Source organism: Brassica oleracea, chromosome C3 (genome assembly GCF_000695525.1).
Source record: "Brassica oleracea var. oleracea cultivar TO1000 chromosome C3, BOL, whole genome shotgun sequence".
NCBI classification, from domain to species: Eukaryota; Viridiplantae; Streptophyta; class Magnoliopsida; order Brassicales; family Brassicaceae; genus Brassica; species Brassica oleracea.
In genome coordinates this window covers 11,659,971-11,674,049 of record NC_027750.1, presented here as the reverse complement: position 1 = coordinate 11,674,049, position 14,079 = coordinate 11,659,971, and the positions used below count along the sequence as shown (strand labels likewise).

Below are 14,079 nucleotides of genomic sequence, written 5' to 3'. Positions count from 1 at the left end.
GTTGCAGGTTACTTAGCCTCATCACTGCGCTAGAAGTTGAGACAATCAGCCTGGGGCTCCTTCTTTGTGGCTTGGGACTTTCCAGACTTGGTCCTACTAGCAGTTGTTGATTCATTCAGACTAATATTAACAGTTGTTCGTCTTACTATTATAGGAATGGCCTTTAAGACTCTAGTTTTGCATGAAACAATCCACAAACCAAATATAAATAAGAATACTTTGACTTGTTCAGAACAATCCAAAGGAAAACAAACAAACAATGAGATGATTATTGTTACAGTTATGCATAGCAAAAAAGCATCCTTTTACAACAACAACACAATAATATACAGACGAGCCGTGTGGGAACACCATGATACTAGTCTGTGCCCGGCATTGGAACCATCATATGCTGACCCTACATTTACATACCAAAGTCATATATATGGATATTTACTTCATAGTTTTGTTCTGTAGAGCTCTAATCACACATAACATAAGATGCTTTACATGGTTTAACGATTTGTGTTGTTATGTGTGTAGCTGAAAAATGATTATTGATTTGTAAGGTGTTGTGATTCTGTTTAAGCTATGGATACAGAGGAAATGAGGCGCTTAAGAATCTGATGAGTAAGTAACGAAGCGGGATATACTAAGTGAACAAGAAGAAAGAAGAGAAGGGTGTGTATCGTTATGTGTGTGAAAGAGAGGAGAGGAAAAGTTACTTGAGAGCTGCCGTAAGGACCTTGCGAGAAAGATCCTTGGTGAGCAAGCTGCGAGAACTGGTAAACAAACTCTATGTCAGACTAAAATGAGTCTTAACTAAAGGGAAACGCGCAGGTAGATTTCTTCAATGCAAAGACAAAAAGGCATGGGATGGGATATTGGAGACAAGTACCTGGCCATTTTGGCTTGATTGGCCACCTTTCTTTGCATTTGCATCCCCACCTTTTGCTGATCCCTTTGTGTCGCCCTAAAGAGGAGATGAGCGAAGAATCAATACTTCCACAATAGTAGATGATTCGCGAAAAACAATCAACATGTTTACAAGTATTAGGAATGTAGAAGAGAAGAACCACTGACCTCCATCTGTGATTTTCCAAGTTCAAGTCGTAGATAAAAACAAAACAAAAAAACAGAGTAAGTGAGTTGAAAAAATAAAGAACTTTTCACGAAATATCAAGACTAAGTACTCCTCCATAACTAGCAGAAGATTACCTCTCTATATCTAGTGAGGTAAACCTTGAGGGGGTCGATGTAGTCTTCAAAACCTAAAGTGGCCATAGCCCAAAGCAAATCATCTCCATTAATGGTCTTCCGTTTCTCTCTTTGGCACTTATCACTCGCTCTGCTCATCCAAAAAAAAATGATCATTTCATCAACCCAAAAAAAAGACCTTTTAACTTTTTCAATCACAAAAACAAAAAAAAACAAAAAAAAAAGAAAAAGAAAAAGGAAGGAAGAAGGGAGGCATACTCGCTGGTGATGAAGCTGATGAACTCGGAGACGCATTCCTGGACAATCTCCTTGGCGTCTTTAGCGATCTTACCATTAGCAGGGAGCCCTCTTTTCATGATTCGGCTTATGTTCGCAATCGGAAGAAACCTGTCTTGCTCGCGGACGTGCGACGACGACCTAGGGCTTTGGTCTCCGCCGCTCTCACCGCCTCCGGGACTCTTGGCCTGCGACTCCGCCATCTAACACAAACAAACCCTAACATCTCCCAATTAGAGATTAAACAAAAGCAAAAATGGAGAGAGGAGATGGTTTGAATTACCAGAAGAAGAATTCGAAAAAAAAAGGCGCGGGAGTGAAATAGAGAGGTGTGTTGATTGGAGGAGGAAGCAAGGATATGCTGGGAAGAGAGATTGATCGGACGCTGGAGAGATGAGAACCTCTGCGATTTGAGATATTTAGGTTTTCTGACTTTTCTCTCTTTTTATCACCACCGTTCGTTTTTTTCCTTTAATATTTTATATTCTTTCTCTTCTTCTTTTCCTCGCTGGTTCATATTCTACCAAATCCACTCTTGCCACCTGTCTTCCTAATCTTTAAAGTTACTAGTACTATTTAACCATTTTAGCTGATTTTTGTTGTTTTTTTTAAATAAAAAAAGTTGGTTTATTTTGGTTTGCACTGAAAAGCATTAGATAACACAACGTTCAACAACTTTTGTTATAACCAAAGTAAAATCATTTTTTTAACATAAAAAATGTTGCTTAGTTAGCACTGTCTAAAAGGAAATCATGATATTATGGACGGATTAAATTATATTCCTTTGTTGCTGGATATACAAATAATACTGGTCGGTAAGACAATCTCCCGCTCATATCTATTTTTTTCCTATAATTTTCACAAAAATATAGTAACTGGTATGTTTTGTCCCAAATGTTTATTTTATAATAGAGTTATTCTATTGCAGAGGAGGAGAAAATAGAAGGATTTTACTTTTTCATTCTCTAAGGATGACAACTACTATCATACTATGATAATCCGCGCTCATGCGCGGATGAGTTTTTATAATATTTATTTATTAAATGGTTTGAACATTTTGAAATACTGCAATATTTATCGATTATAAAATGACGAATACAAATGTTGGTCTCTTAAATATATCATTGTTGTTGAAGAGTTAACGTATTTTATCTTATTTTAATTATTTTTAAGACTTCATATGCACAGAAAGAAATTAAGTTTTGCGGCTGACACAAATCACAAGAACCAAATAGGCACATTGATTGTATAACGACAAAAGGAGATTATGTTTTATGCTCTCAATTTGTTTAATATTGACTCTCCATAAGTGATTTTATTTTCTACCTCTATAAAATTATGTTTTCGTTCTCGTCTTTGTTTCATTGATATGAGTTAAGTTTATTTTTCTTAACTTTTTCTATGAATTCGGTGAATTACATAAGTGTCAATTTGAAAAAATAGACATCTGTAAAAATTATTTTCACTCTAGATACATATTTAAGAATCAAAATTTTGAAAAAAAAACCACCGGCAAACTATATTAACAGGTTAGCTTTCAAATCTAATATATCAAGTTGTTATAGAATATAAGTACAGACTCATATATTCACCAGCTCGGTCTAAAAATCATCTAATTCTAGAACAACAACAAAAATTACTTATTTCACAGTTCGGGTAATATCTGAATCCGAAAGTGTAATATCCTAACCCAAATGGATATCCGAAGATAACCAAACATAAGTATACTTAACCCTATATTTCTAGTTTACTTCTCTCATTTTATTCAAAATTTATATATTAATGATGTTTATTGCTCAAAATTAGTTAATATTCATATAATTATGGACAAAATCATTTGCTACTCAATTAAAATACATATCAAGCTCTTGTTTCTTGCATTAACAAAAGTTTCATCTAAAATTTCAAAACAACAACTAAATTACTGTCTTTATCTCCAAACCTATTAATAGTTTAATCTTTTAAAAATTAGAAAACCACTTAAGTTAAAATATATTTTAAATACAAAAAACTTAAACAATGAATAATTTATTTATTTTATCTTCAATATTTAAATATCTGAACCCTACCCAAAATATCAGAACCCAAACATATAATACTCGAACCCGACTCGAAGTGTAGAAATACCCAAACGGGTTCTATATCTTTATACTGAAATACCCGATACGAACCCGAACGTGTATCCGAACGCCCACCCCTACGATATATGATCATTTGTATCTTGCTTGAACAAAAAAAAGTTAAACTATTGATCACAAAATTTTCAAAGTGAGACTTTTACCAATTTTAGTAATTTATAATCGTTTTTTTAATTCAAAATATAACATATAAGAAAAAATATAATTATTTTTTGTTATATGCGTAACGTGATCGTTTAATTTTTTTTAATAGTATAAAATTAAACAAAAAAAAGAAGTTAGAAAAATTGTTATCAAATATGTATTATTCATAATCATTAATTGTCATATATATGTTAGCCATATTAAGTAATTCCGTAGCTTTTATTTAAAGAAAAAAAAAATTTCTTTTGTACACTACTAATTAATTTGATACTTAATTTAATAAAAAAACATATTATATATTTATATTAACCAACTTATTTTTTTAATAATTTATGACACACGTAGCTATATCAAAACATGTATAATGCTTCATGATTAATATATTGAGATTTCAAAAGTTCATCTCGATCAAAACTATTATAAAAATGACTATAAAATTCACAGAATTCAGTTTCACAATATAATAAAACAAAAAAAACGAGAAATAATTTTCGAGTTAAAACTTAACGTGGAATATAATAACATTAATATATTTCACAACCCCAAATAAATCACCAAGAAGTTATAAAAGAAAAAAAACAGCTCGACGCATTTCTGGCAAGCTCGAGTCTCAAAAACCATATTGTTACCCTCAAAAACTAAAAAAAATATATCAATTATGCAAGCATCATGCATTCTATACAAACCCGAATCCTCTACTCCTCTACTACCGAGCTGTTGGCGTCAAGACAGACTCATCAATAGACACATAGTTATCACGCATTCCCATGTTGAACGACGACGAATGCGCCGAGCTCCTTGAAAACTCATCCGACATCCCTCCTCTCCCCACCAAAGCTTCCTTCTCCATCCTTATCGCGTCTTGTATATCCTTCTGCACCTCCGACATCGACGGTCTCATGTTCCCGTGAGGCTTTACACACAGCAACGCCTTCTCCGCGATCTTCCACATTGACTGGAGACTGTAGTCATCTTCCGCTAGTGCTGGATCTATGATCCCTCTTATGTCCCCGTTGTCTATATGCATCTTGGCCTACACAAAACCAAACCGAATCCACTTTAAGACCGATAATAAACTCTTTCTAGACCAACAAACGAACAAACTATGATACCATTTTTTCTTAACTTTCAACTTTAAATTATAGTATCAGATTTTTTAAACTAGAATTAACCAAAAACCGGAGTGAAACCGGAAGTGAATTGGACCCGGAATTATCTTCATATTAGCCGGTTCCCAACTTTGTAACCGAAAACTGAAATAACCAAACCAAATTTCACACGGATCCTATATTTCTTGAACCGAAAAAAACTGAAAACCAAACTAAATCGAACCAAACCAATACCCGAAATACCCATGCCTAAGTGGATAAGTCCAAATCCTTTATATATTAGAACTCAACAAAACAAAAACCAAAAACCTGAATGCAAGAAAACTAGAAGATGAAAACTAACCCATTGGACTATGTTCCTGCAGTTGACACCAAAGTTTTCATTAGATATGGCTTCCTGGCCTGATATAAGCTCAAGAAGAATGACTCCAAAGCTGTATACGTCACTCTTCTCCGTTAACTGCTGCGAGATATAGTACCTAAATAACAGCATTATGTTAGTGTCAAAGTTAAAGATATGTGATGTAGTTCATGCGCATATAGCTTACTCAGGGTCTAGGTATCCAACTGTGCCACGGACAATGCTGGAGACATGTGAGGTTCCATCAACTGCGAGTTTCGACAAACCGAAGTCTGAAACCTTTGCTCTCATATGTTTATCAAGTAAGATGTTACTTGTCTTGAGATCCCTGTGTATGATCGCTGGAACACATCCTGTGTGAAGATACTCGATCCCTACAACAAACACATTCAAAATCAGATACTCAGAGAGATCAAGAACTCTTTATGTTTTGTTTTGTAATAAGGTTTCGCAAGAACCTCTGGCTGCATCTTCAGCTATCTCAAGCCGTTTAATCCAACTGATTCTCCTGTCTCGTGGTACCACACCTGAACAAGAAAACATAACGTTAAAAGCGAAACTGTTGCAGCAAATAAAGAGTAAGAAGGATATGTTTTTACCGTAAAGATGCTCCTTCAAAGTCCCGTTGTGCATGAACTCATACACGAGCATGTTTCTTCCCTCTTCTTGGCAGTAACCAAGAAACTGCACAAGGTTTCTATGATGTATCCTTGAGAGTAATGTAACCTCGTTGGCGAACTCTCTCTTTCCTTGGTACGAGTTATTCCCAAGAACCTTCACTGCAATCTCTTTCCCATCTTTTGTTAAGCCATAGTACACAATACCAAAACCTCCTGACCCAATCCTCTTCTCAAACTTGTTTGTGGCTTCCTCGATCTCGTAGAGTGTGAAGCAATGCGCAGCGTCTCCATGAGCTTCACTCAAGGTAGATGACGCTCTTTGAACATGCGTGGGACGAGTTGTTAACTCTGCTGAAAGTAAACCAAAAACGAAAAAGGTGAGTAACATTAATCCAAACACAAGATGCAAAAGAGTAAAACAAAATACCTGAAGTTTTCCTCATCTTGTTATCCTCCTTTAATTTGCACATGCACATGAGAGAGATAATGGTGACGATTAGGAGAACAATAGCACCAACTGATGCACCAATGATGACACCGAGCTTCCTCCCTTTATCTCCACCTTCTTTAAGATTATAGTTCCCAGAGAAGCTGCACAATATACACACATAGAAGAAAACATGAGTGTACTGATCTAGCTAAAATAGTTCAACTCTGTACTTGAATCAGACGAAAAGACTTACTTCGAGATCACGTTCTTGGTCAGGCTGGATGGTATTTCCCCCGTTAACATATTGTTCTGCAAGTACCTGCAAACCATCATGCAAGTTAAGAACACAATCATTGTCCAACCACCATATCAGTTAAGATCCTTTTCTAAGTTGCTTACAGTTCCGTAAGATTTGGGAGCTTAGCCAGCGAGGAAGGGATCTTTCCTGTTAGTCGGTTGTTCTCTAGGTGACTGCCACATCAAAACATTTTAATTCATCAACATACATACAAAACAAATAGACAACCCGAAAGATCCTAAAGAGAGTGTGTTGTTTACATTATTTTCAGGTTTAGACACCTAGAGAAGTCCGGTATTGAACCTGTCAAAGAGTTCCCATCAAGCAATCTGCCATGGACAAGAAGTTGCAACATCAATAACAGAGAAACACATCTATATGTTTCTAAAGATAACAAAAGTAAAGTAACTTACAACTCAACCAAACCAGTCAACTGCGTCAGTTCAGAAGGTATCTCTCCGGTCAAGTTCATATCCGACAGCTTGCTGAAGCAATTAACAAAGGCAAAGTAAAAAATAATGAACCATCATAAGATGCTCATGCTTCAAATAAAGCTACTTACACAGCAACAACTCTTGGCTGTGGATCAGAACTGCAAGTCACCCACGACCACGGTGACGGTAAACATGGGTCACCACCTTCTTGACCCCATACAGTTGAAGAATATAGAGATGCAAAATCAGCCATAACACTTGCTGCAAACACCATCAACCCTCTTAAAGACACCACAAGACTAAACACTAAACCCACAAAAAAAAAAGAAACGCAAAAAACTCACCATCAACAGAACCATCACTCTTCTCCAGGTACTTACTAATCTCCATAGCATTCAGAATAGGTCCTCTCGAGGAATCAGCCGTTTTAGCGAACCGGAAGTTGAGCACATAAGGAAGGGTTATGTTTACATAGCCAGGCTCGTAAACCTTGTACGCTCTCTGAGTGTTCTCCTTGACGTCAACAATAGATTTGCTGTACTCAGGATGATCAGGCAGAATCAACCTGAACTTCCTCGACTCATCTTCAGCCAGATCCTCTATCTCAGCGAAGTATGTGAACGCCCGGCCGTTACCAGGGAAGCCTTCAAGATTCATCCTGTAAGTTAAGGACCCGTTGGTACCCACCACAGCCGTCTGCATAACCTTCTGTGGAGGTTTGTCCATCACCGCGCCGTTGTCGATAGGTGATGTGGTTGACACTCTCATGGTACCAGCAGCAACATCCACGAGATAGTTAGCCTTCTTTAGCAAATCAGATTCCCATATTCTGTCATATGGATCATCCGGATACCTGCAATCAACAACTTATTCTCTCAGCACAATGTGGACTCAAGAAGCAGATTATGAACTACTACCTCACTTCACATATATTCCCTCCGTTTCATTTTAAATATTGTTGTAGATTTTAAATTTAATAAAACAGTGTATTCATTAGGGGTATAATAGAAAGTTTAATGATTTTATTAATGTGTGGGAGTATTAAGAAACACATTAAATCACTATTATAAATGCATCATTTTTTGCAATTATCAATTTTTTTCATAAGAAACATTGTGAAATATTTTTTTTCTAAAACATCTATCTAAGGAAACGGACTAACCTCACAGGATCTTCAGTTTCTGCACCGAAGTTTATCCGTGCGGAGACACTGAGATGAAACTTGTCTTCAAACTCAGTGAGATACATTGAACCATTCAACTGTCTAAGCTCAAGAGTGGATATAAACGGCTGTCCCGTCGTGGCATTGGACAAACAAACGCTAACACTAGGACTAGAAGCCAGAAACACCAGCTCCGCCGTTTCAACCGTGGCGGCTTCGGAGATAACGATGGTCGTCCAATGAGTTGCTCCCAGGGAGATATCGAATTTGGGATACACATTGTTGCTGTCGAAGTTGCCGTAAAGGAAAGTGGCTCTCACGAGGTAACGGTTCCTGCTCGTGACATTGAGAGTGTAGCAGTATTTTCTTGAATCGGCAGGGAAGTGTCTCAGAGTTGTGTACTGAGTCTTTGTTTCGTTGAGTGAAGATATGTTAGCGGTTGATCCATAGAGGAGATGATCATCAGGTGTCCAGTTAAGTCCGAGTTCGTCGGTGAAGGGCTCTGTACCTCCACAATCCAAGCTCACAAAACCTGTCCCCATCATCACAATAACAAAAGTTTGAGTCCTTATGTTAGAATCAATTTCAATTCCCACAAAGTTTCCATTTTTTTCTCAAATCTCAACTCAGGGAACTAACAAAAGGCAAGATTTTCAAAATAAACGAGAAACCTTACTAAGAAAACATCAGAGAGTACTCAAAAACAGACAATTACCTGCGGATTGAGCAGATGAGGAAGTGAAGAGACAAGCTGAAGCTAGCAGACACGAGAAAAGCAGTGAGACTCTCATCATCTCCTGCTCGGACATAACACTGTTTTAACAGTTTTACAAAAAAAGTGAATGTGATCTCAGAAAAGTTAGGGAATAAATGAAGATTCCCAGAAACAGAAACTAAAGTTATTAAGTACTTGTCTTAAACTCTTGAGAGAGATCTGATTAACACAATTAAAAACACTTAAGGGGGCGTGGAAGAGATGAGTTTGTTTCTTCCTCGTTAAGTGTTTGCTTTTCTTATGTGAGCAGCTTTTACACCGCAGTGGAGGGAGAGAGAGAGAAAGGTGTTAAAGGTAAAACATGGGGTCCATCTTCGCCTGGACTCTACTGGCTTCGAGTTTTGACATCTAACGGTTCTTATGGCTTCACATTTAGTTTAATGGTCCAGATCATGTGTGGTCCAACTTTCCATAACGTAGAGGATTCTCAGTCCACTGCTGTTTCTACCAAAACGGTGTCGTCTCGTATTTCCGGATATTTAAACGAATTTTTATAGTCATCTCTATCTACATGTTTATTTAAGGGGAATATGATAATTTGTAACAGATAAAAACGATAATATTCTAAAACTACGTGATTCTGAAATATCATACGCTAAACATAAATCTGATTAATGACAGAAATTCAGTTTTTATTCGGTATATTCTTGATTTTTTATTTTTTTTTATTTTGGTCAAAGATACTTGACTATATTGACACAGATACAAAGATAGGTTTTTGTTTTGAACCGTATACGTCGAAGTGTTTTTGGTATCCTAAGAAGAAGAAGGAAATAAACAACATTAATTACTCTCTTTATCGACATCAAATAGAAAAGTTGATCGTTAACTAATGGACCCTAGTGTAAGATATAACTTGAGTGAAATATTGTATTGTTTTATAATGTTTGAAATTTAGAAAACTTGAAATTCAGTGTTTTCCATAATGTTTTAACATAATAAAATGTAAGATATAACTTGAGTGAAATATTGTAGTCCTTTTCTAATTAACAATAATGTAGACAAATGTATATCATCTTCGTTAGTCCTGGGCATTTTAACCTGGACCCGAATACCCGAACCGGAACCGATCCAAAAATACCCAATCCAGAACTGAACCAAAAATTTACACGTATTTTTTGGGTTTAATTTTTTTTTACCCGAAAGAACCAAAACCGAAAAGGAACCGATCCGAATAGATCCGGACCCGAAAAGAACCGGCCCGAATAGATCCGACCCGACCCGATAAGAACCGATTTGTACTCGACTTAAAAACATGTATATCTAAAACTATGATGTTTTTTCTATTTTACATATATTATTTTATGATTTAGTTGAAATATCTTTTGTGAACAACATTTGTTATTATTTTTTAACATTTTTAAGTAATATGCTTTAAAATGTAAAATTTAGAGTTTTAAAATATTTTATTTTAATTATTAATAGTTTCATTTAAGTTGTTTTGTAAAATTTTAGATATATATGACAAATATTCAACTAAAGTTGATAGAATTGGGTATATCATGTTCTTTTCAAATCCTAAATATCCGAACCGGATCCAGACCCGATATGGACCCAAAAAATTATGGGTATTTTATGGGTATTTTAATTATAGATCCGAACTGACCCGGACCCGAGAAAAACCAACCCGAACCGAAAATTTCTACGTACCTATTGGGTCTAAATATTTAGAACCTAAAAAGACCTGGACCCGAAAGAATCGGCCCGAACTCAACCCGAAGATCCGAACGCCCATGCCTAAATTGACAAATCCAAATTCATCAATCAATGTTATAATTTTTTTGGCAAATAAGTGGTAAAAAGATTTTGTAGATAGATTAAAACAGAGCATGGATATGTTCAAGACTTCAAGTTGTGTGATCTTGTAGATAGATTTGAAAAAGGTTTGAATAAGAAATTTAGATATATCAATTAGGGTTAAACACCAGAATTTAATTAATCATTCCTAAGCATGATGTGATCAATATCTTAATTATACAGATAGTCAGATTTTATTCGGATATAGTTGAACTTGTTTTTTACTTTATTTTGGTCAAGCTACTCTATTGAAAATTGTAAAAAGGCTAAAATATTTTTATTTTCGAAAACGCCAATAAAATGCATGGATCAATTAAAAGGTAAAATATTTTTTTTTTGCATTGAGACTAATAATACTCCAGCAACCGTCAAACATTGAGAAGATGGCACCATAGGGTTTAGGAAGATTAGACAAACTTGAGATATGAGTGTTTAACTGTTTTATCGACTTCCTAAACCATTGTCGCATCGGCCAATGAGCACTCTGTCTCTTGCATTACTAAAATGGAGTATGTTTCTTTTGCATTTCCCAATAGGCGCTAGAATCTTCTCTTCTTTAAGTACGTTTCAAACCCTAATTGTATTCGAAATATTGTTATTATTTTATTCAGTCAAAACTCTATTTGTATTTTCTCTCCATTTGGATCATCTGTACTAAATTGTTAAGAGGCAAACACTGCATGACAAGATCCTTTTATTGTGTGAACACTCCGACAAAAACTAAACCATCTCTTTGTGTGTAAACTTGGTGGTTTCTATTAAGGACTTGATTTATGAAAAAAAGGTAAGAAATCACTTAAAATTAGGTAAGTAATGGGGGCGTGCAGGTGTTAATTTTTACTTTTTTTTTATAAGTTGTTTGATGACATTTATAAACATATAAGTTATTTGGATATTATTAGGTTCATACAAACTAACTCAATCCAAAAATTTTTATTCCCTCTATTTCATAATAAGTATCATTCTAACTTTTTTTTTTTTCGTTACACAAAAAGTGTCACTTTACAAATACAATGCAAATTATACTTACTTTCAGCTGAAAATTAATTACAAATTGCATTGATTTTATAAATAATTTTATTTATCTCAAATACTATTGGTCAAAGAAGTGTAATTAATAACAACTTACATATATTTCAGCCACTTTCCTAATATGTGTGAAAAATATCAAACTGATACTTATTCAGAAACAAATGGAGTAATAACCAACGAAATACATGGATACCCATGTCTAACTGATTCTGTAAATAAAAAAAAAATTAACCGGTTGAATTCTTTTATAAATGAATCAGTTTCATTCAAACTTGTGAAATTGTTATGGTTAACACGTAAAATTAAATTTTATCAAATTATTATGGTAAATATAATTAATGAAGTAATTAGAAAGAGTGAAAAATATATGTAAAAATGTAATAAACCACTTAGAATATGTAAGTTTTATTTTATATTCCTGTAATAAATATTGTCGAATTATTTGGAAAAGATAATAAATGAAATGGTTAAAATTACTTTAAAAAGGAGCTAAAAATTTGTAAGAAATCACTTAAAAATTAGGCAAGTTTGTACTTCAATTTTAATTAGACTAGATGGACGTTGATTCTCATCTCCATTCATGCCCGTACCCGAATCTGCCATATGTTTTGCAAACGTGTTCCCGGAGCAATACAATGCTCTCAAGACGGCTCGGCCTTTGTCTTGAGATGTGTGGGAAGGTGAAACTGTTATGTGCTTTCTCTCTTGTATGTTTCTTCAGTCACTTTTCATGTTTTAATGTGTTCTATTGAGTAACAAGCTCGGGCATTAGTGGCTTCATGTGTGGCGTTGGAGATGGAGAAGTGTGATACATAACTTTAAATGAGTTTATTGCTTGCCATTTAGCTAATAACAATTTCTCCCAGCTGAATTATTGACATTCAATACAAAAAGTTTTACATTCTTAGTGTAGTGCAATAGCTTAGCATTAACCAACATTCTCTTTGGGAAACGTGGACCCGGATAAATCAATGAATGTCTCGAGTTCCCAGTACAAGAACCTTCCTAGATACACATGCACTTGTTCTGACGCCGTGGAGCACCAGCGCAACGCACAACATGGAGGAAGGTACTCACATCGCATGGAATCCATAGTCTGGAGTCAGCACTGAAACCGTAAGCATCCTGTGCTTGATCCAGCAATGCCTTGAAGAGTGGGTGTGTAAGCAAGCTGATCTTTATCACAAACCTCCTGGACTCCTCACCTACATAGACAACCAAGTGTCCCTTAGGGACATCCTTTGGTATCACCTCAGCTTTCTTCTCGAACGCCTGGTAAATTCTTTGGCAGCATGTCTTGCAAAACGTACAAGGGGTTATGACTTTGCATGTCATCATTTTCAGTTTCTTTTCGCAGGACTTGATGAACTTGCTCTTCATTTTAGTAAGAGGAGAAGATTGATATATAGTAAGTTATAGATAAGATAGATAGAATGTTGTGATGAGAGGATGTATCTTTGGATGAGAGTACAAGGTGAAGAATGGGTTTATATATATATGAAGTAGAGTTATCAGAGCTCCTCATTAAATGTTTGAACATGACAGGTAGCCAAAAGGGGTGAGATATGGGCAACTTTAAAATGATACAGTACTTTTATTCAATCATTTTTGCTCATAAAGTTGCATTTTCATACGAAATTGTACGAACACACACACTCTATAATTAGACAGATCATGAAAAATGGATACAAATATTTCTCAATATTTTTTACAGCTTTGTGATTGGTTATTATGCTAATACGTGCAAACACTAAATTTGTGGATAATAGTTGTTATTATTATTTGATAATAAATCACCAAAGTGAAATGCAGATGGTAGACGATATATTGAGGAATGTGAAGGAAGAAGAAGTCTATTTCGTGTTTTTGGCTCAGGAGTTGGACGGTGAAATTAAATGCATATGGTAGATGATATTCAAGAGAGTGTGGTGATCAAGAAATGGATTCCGCCACGGCGGCACCCAGCCATGTCTTGGTTCAAATGCAACAATGGCTAATGCATGGTCAGCTGCTATGCGAAGAGGACGTGGAGCTTGGGTTTCCCGAAACTCAATGACCAAGACTATCTTTTTTTTTTTGGGGGGGGGGGGGGGGGGGGGGGTTAAGACTACTCCACAAGACAATGAGTGAATAAGAGCAGAGATAGAGAGGAGATAAGATCTGAAGGAAGGAGTCCAGGGATGGGTCTAAATCTTCTTGGAGAAAGTTGATAGGAACATGTGTTCCCGCAAGAATTAGACTAAAGATCTATGCTAAGTTTTTTCTTAACTCTTGGAGACGAATATCTTGGAATTTAAGGTTAATTC

The 14,079-nt window shown here is 35.5% G+C and overlaps 3 protein-coding genes across 7 annotated transcripts; all 3 read right to left on the bottom strand.

Annotated features, from left to right (window-relative positions):
- Window positions 1-184: 184 nt before the first annotated feature.
- Window positions 185-1,921, bottom strand: LOC106331809 (nuclear transcription factor Y subunit B-8). Of its 2 annotated transcripts, none has more exons than XM_013770224.1 (7): window positions 1,757-1,921; window positions 1,456-1,692; window positions 1,198-1,327; window positions 1,063-1,068; window positions 878-952; window positions 705-761; window positions 185-397 (listed from the first exon to the last, which is right to left on the bottom strand). In XM_013770224.1, the coding sequence occupies exons 2-7, from the start codon at window positions 1,674-1,676 to the stop codon at window positions 359-361; spliced, it is 528 nt and encodes a 175-aa protein (XP_013625678.1). In that variant the 5' UTR covers window positions 1,677-1,692; window positions 1,757-1,921; the 3' UTR covers window positions 185-358. The 2 variants fall into 2 exon arrangements, with proteins under 2 accessions (XP_013625678.1, XP_013625677.1); XM_013770223.1 differs by having other exon boundaries at window positions 1,456-1,676; window positions 1,757-1,911.
- Window positions 1,922-4,285: 2,364 nt separating this feature from the next.
- On the bottom strand, window positions 4,286-9,210 carry LOC106335944 (probable LRR receptor-like serine/threonine-protein kinase At1g67720). Of its 4 annotated transcripts, none has more exons than XM_013774633.1 (15): window positions 9,080-9,210; window positions 8,885-8,982; window positions 8,170-8,701; window positions 7,352-7,860; window positions 7,136-7,268; window positions 6,987-7,058; window positions 6,834-6,902; window positions 6,675-6,746; window positions 6,529-6,594; window positions 6,273-6,436; window positions 5,825-6,196; window positions 5,684-5,752; window positions 5,413-5,599; window positions 5,208-5,343; window positions 4,462-4,788 (listed from the first exon to the last, which is right to left on the bottom strand). In XM_013774633.1, exons 2-15 carry the CDS (start codon window positions 8,976-8,978, stop codon window positions 4,462-4,464), a joined length of 2,802 nt encoding a protein of 933 aa, XP_013630087.1. In that variant the 5' UTR covers window positions 8,979-8,982; window positions 9,080-9,210. The 4 variants fall into 4 exon arrangements, with proteins under 4 accessions (XP_013630088.1, XP_013630086.1, XP_013630087.1 ...); XM_013774635.1 differs by having other exon boundaries at window positions 8,885-8,966; XM_013774634.1 differs by having other exon boundaries at window positions 4,286-4,788; window positions 5,825-6,193; window positions 8,885-9,210.
- A 3,435-nt stretch (window positions 9,211-12,645) lies between these two features.
- LOC106334005 (indole-3-acetic acid-induced protein ARG7-like) lies at window positions 12,646-13,213 on the bottom strand. The gene has a single exon (XM_013772377.1). The coding sequence runs from the start codon at window positions 13,151-13,153 to the stop codon at window positions 12,779-12,781; it is 375 nt and encodes a 124-aa protein (XP_013627831.1). The 5' UTR covers window positions 13,154-13,213; the 3' UTR covers window positions 12,646-12,778.
- Window positions 13,214-14,079: the final 866 nt, after the last annotated feature.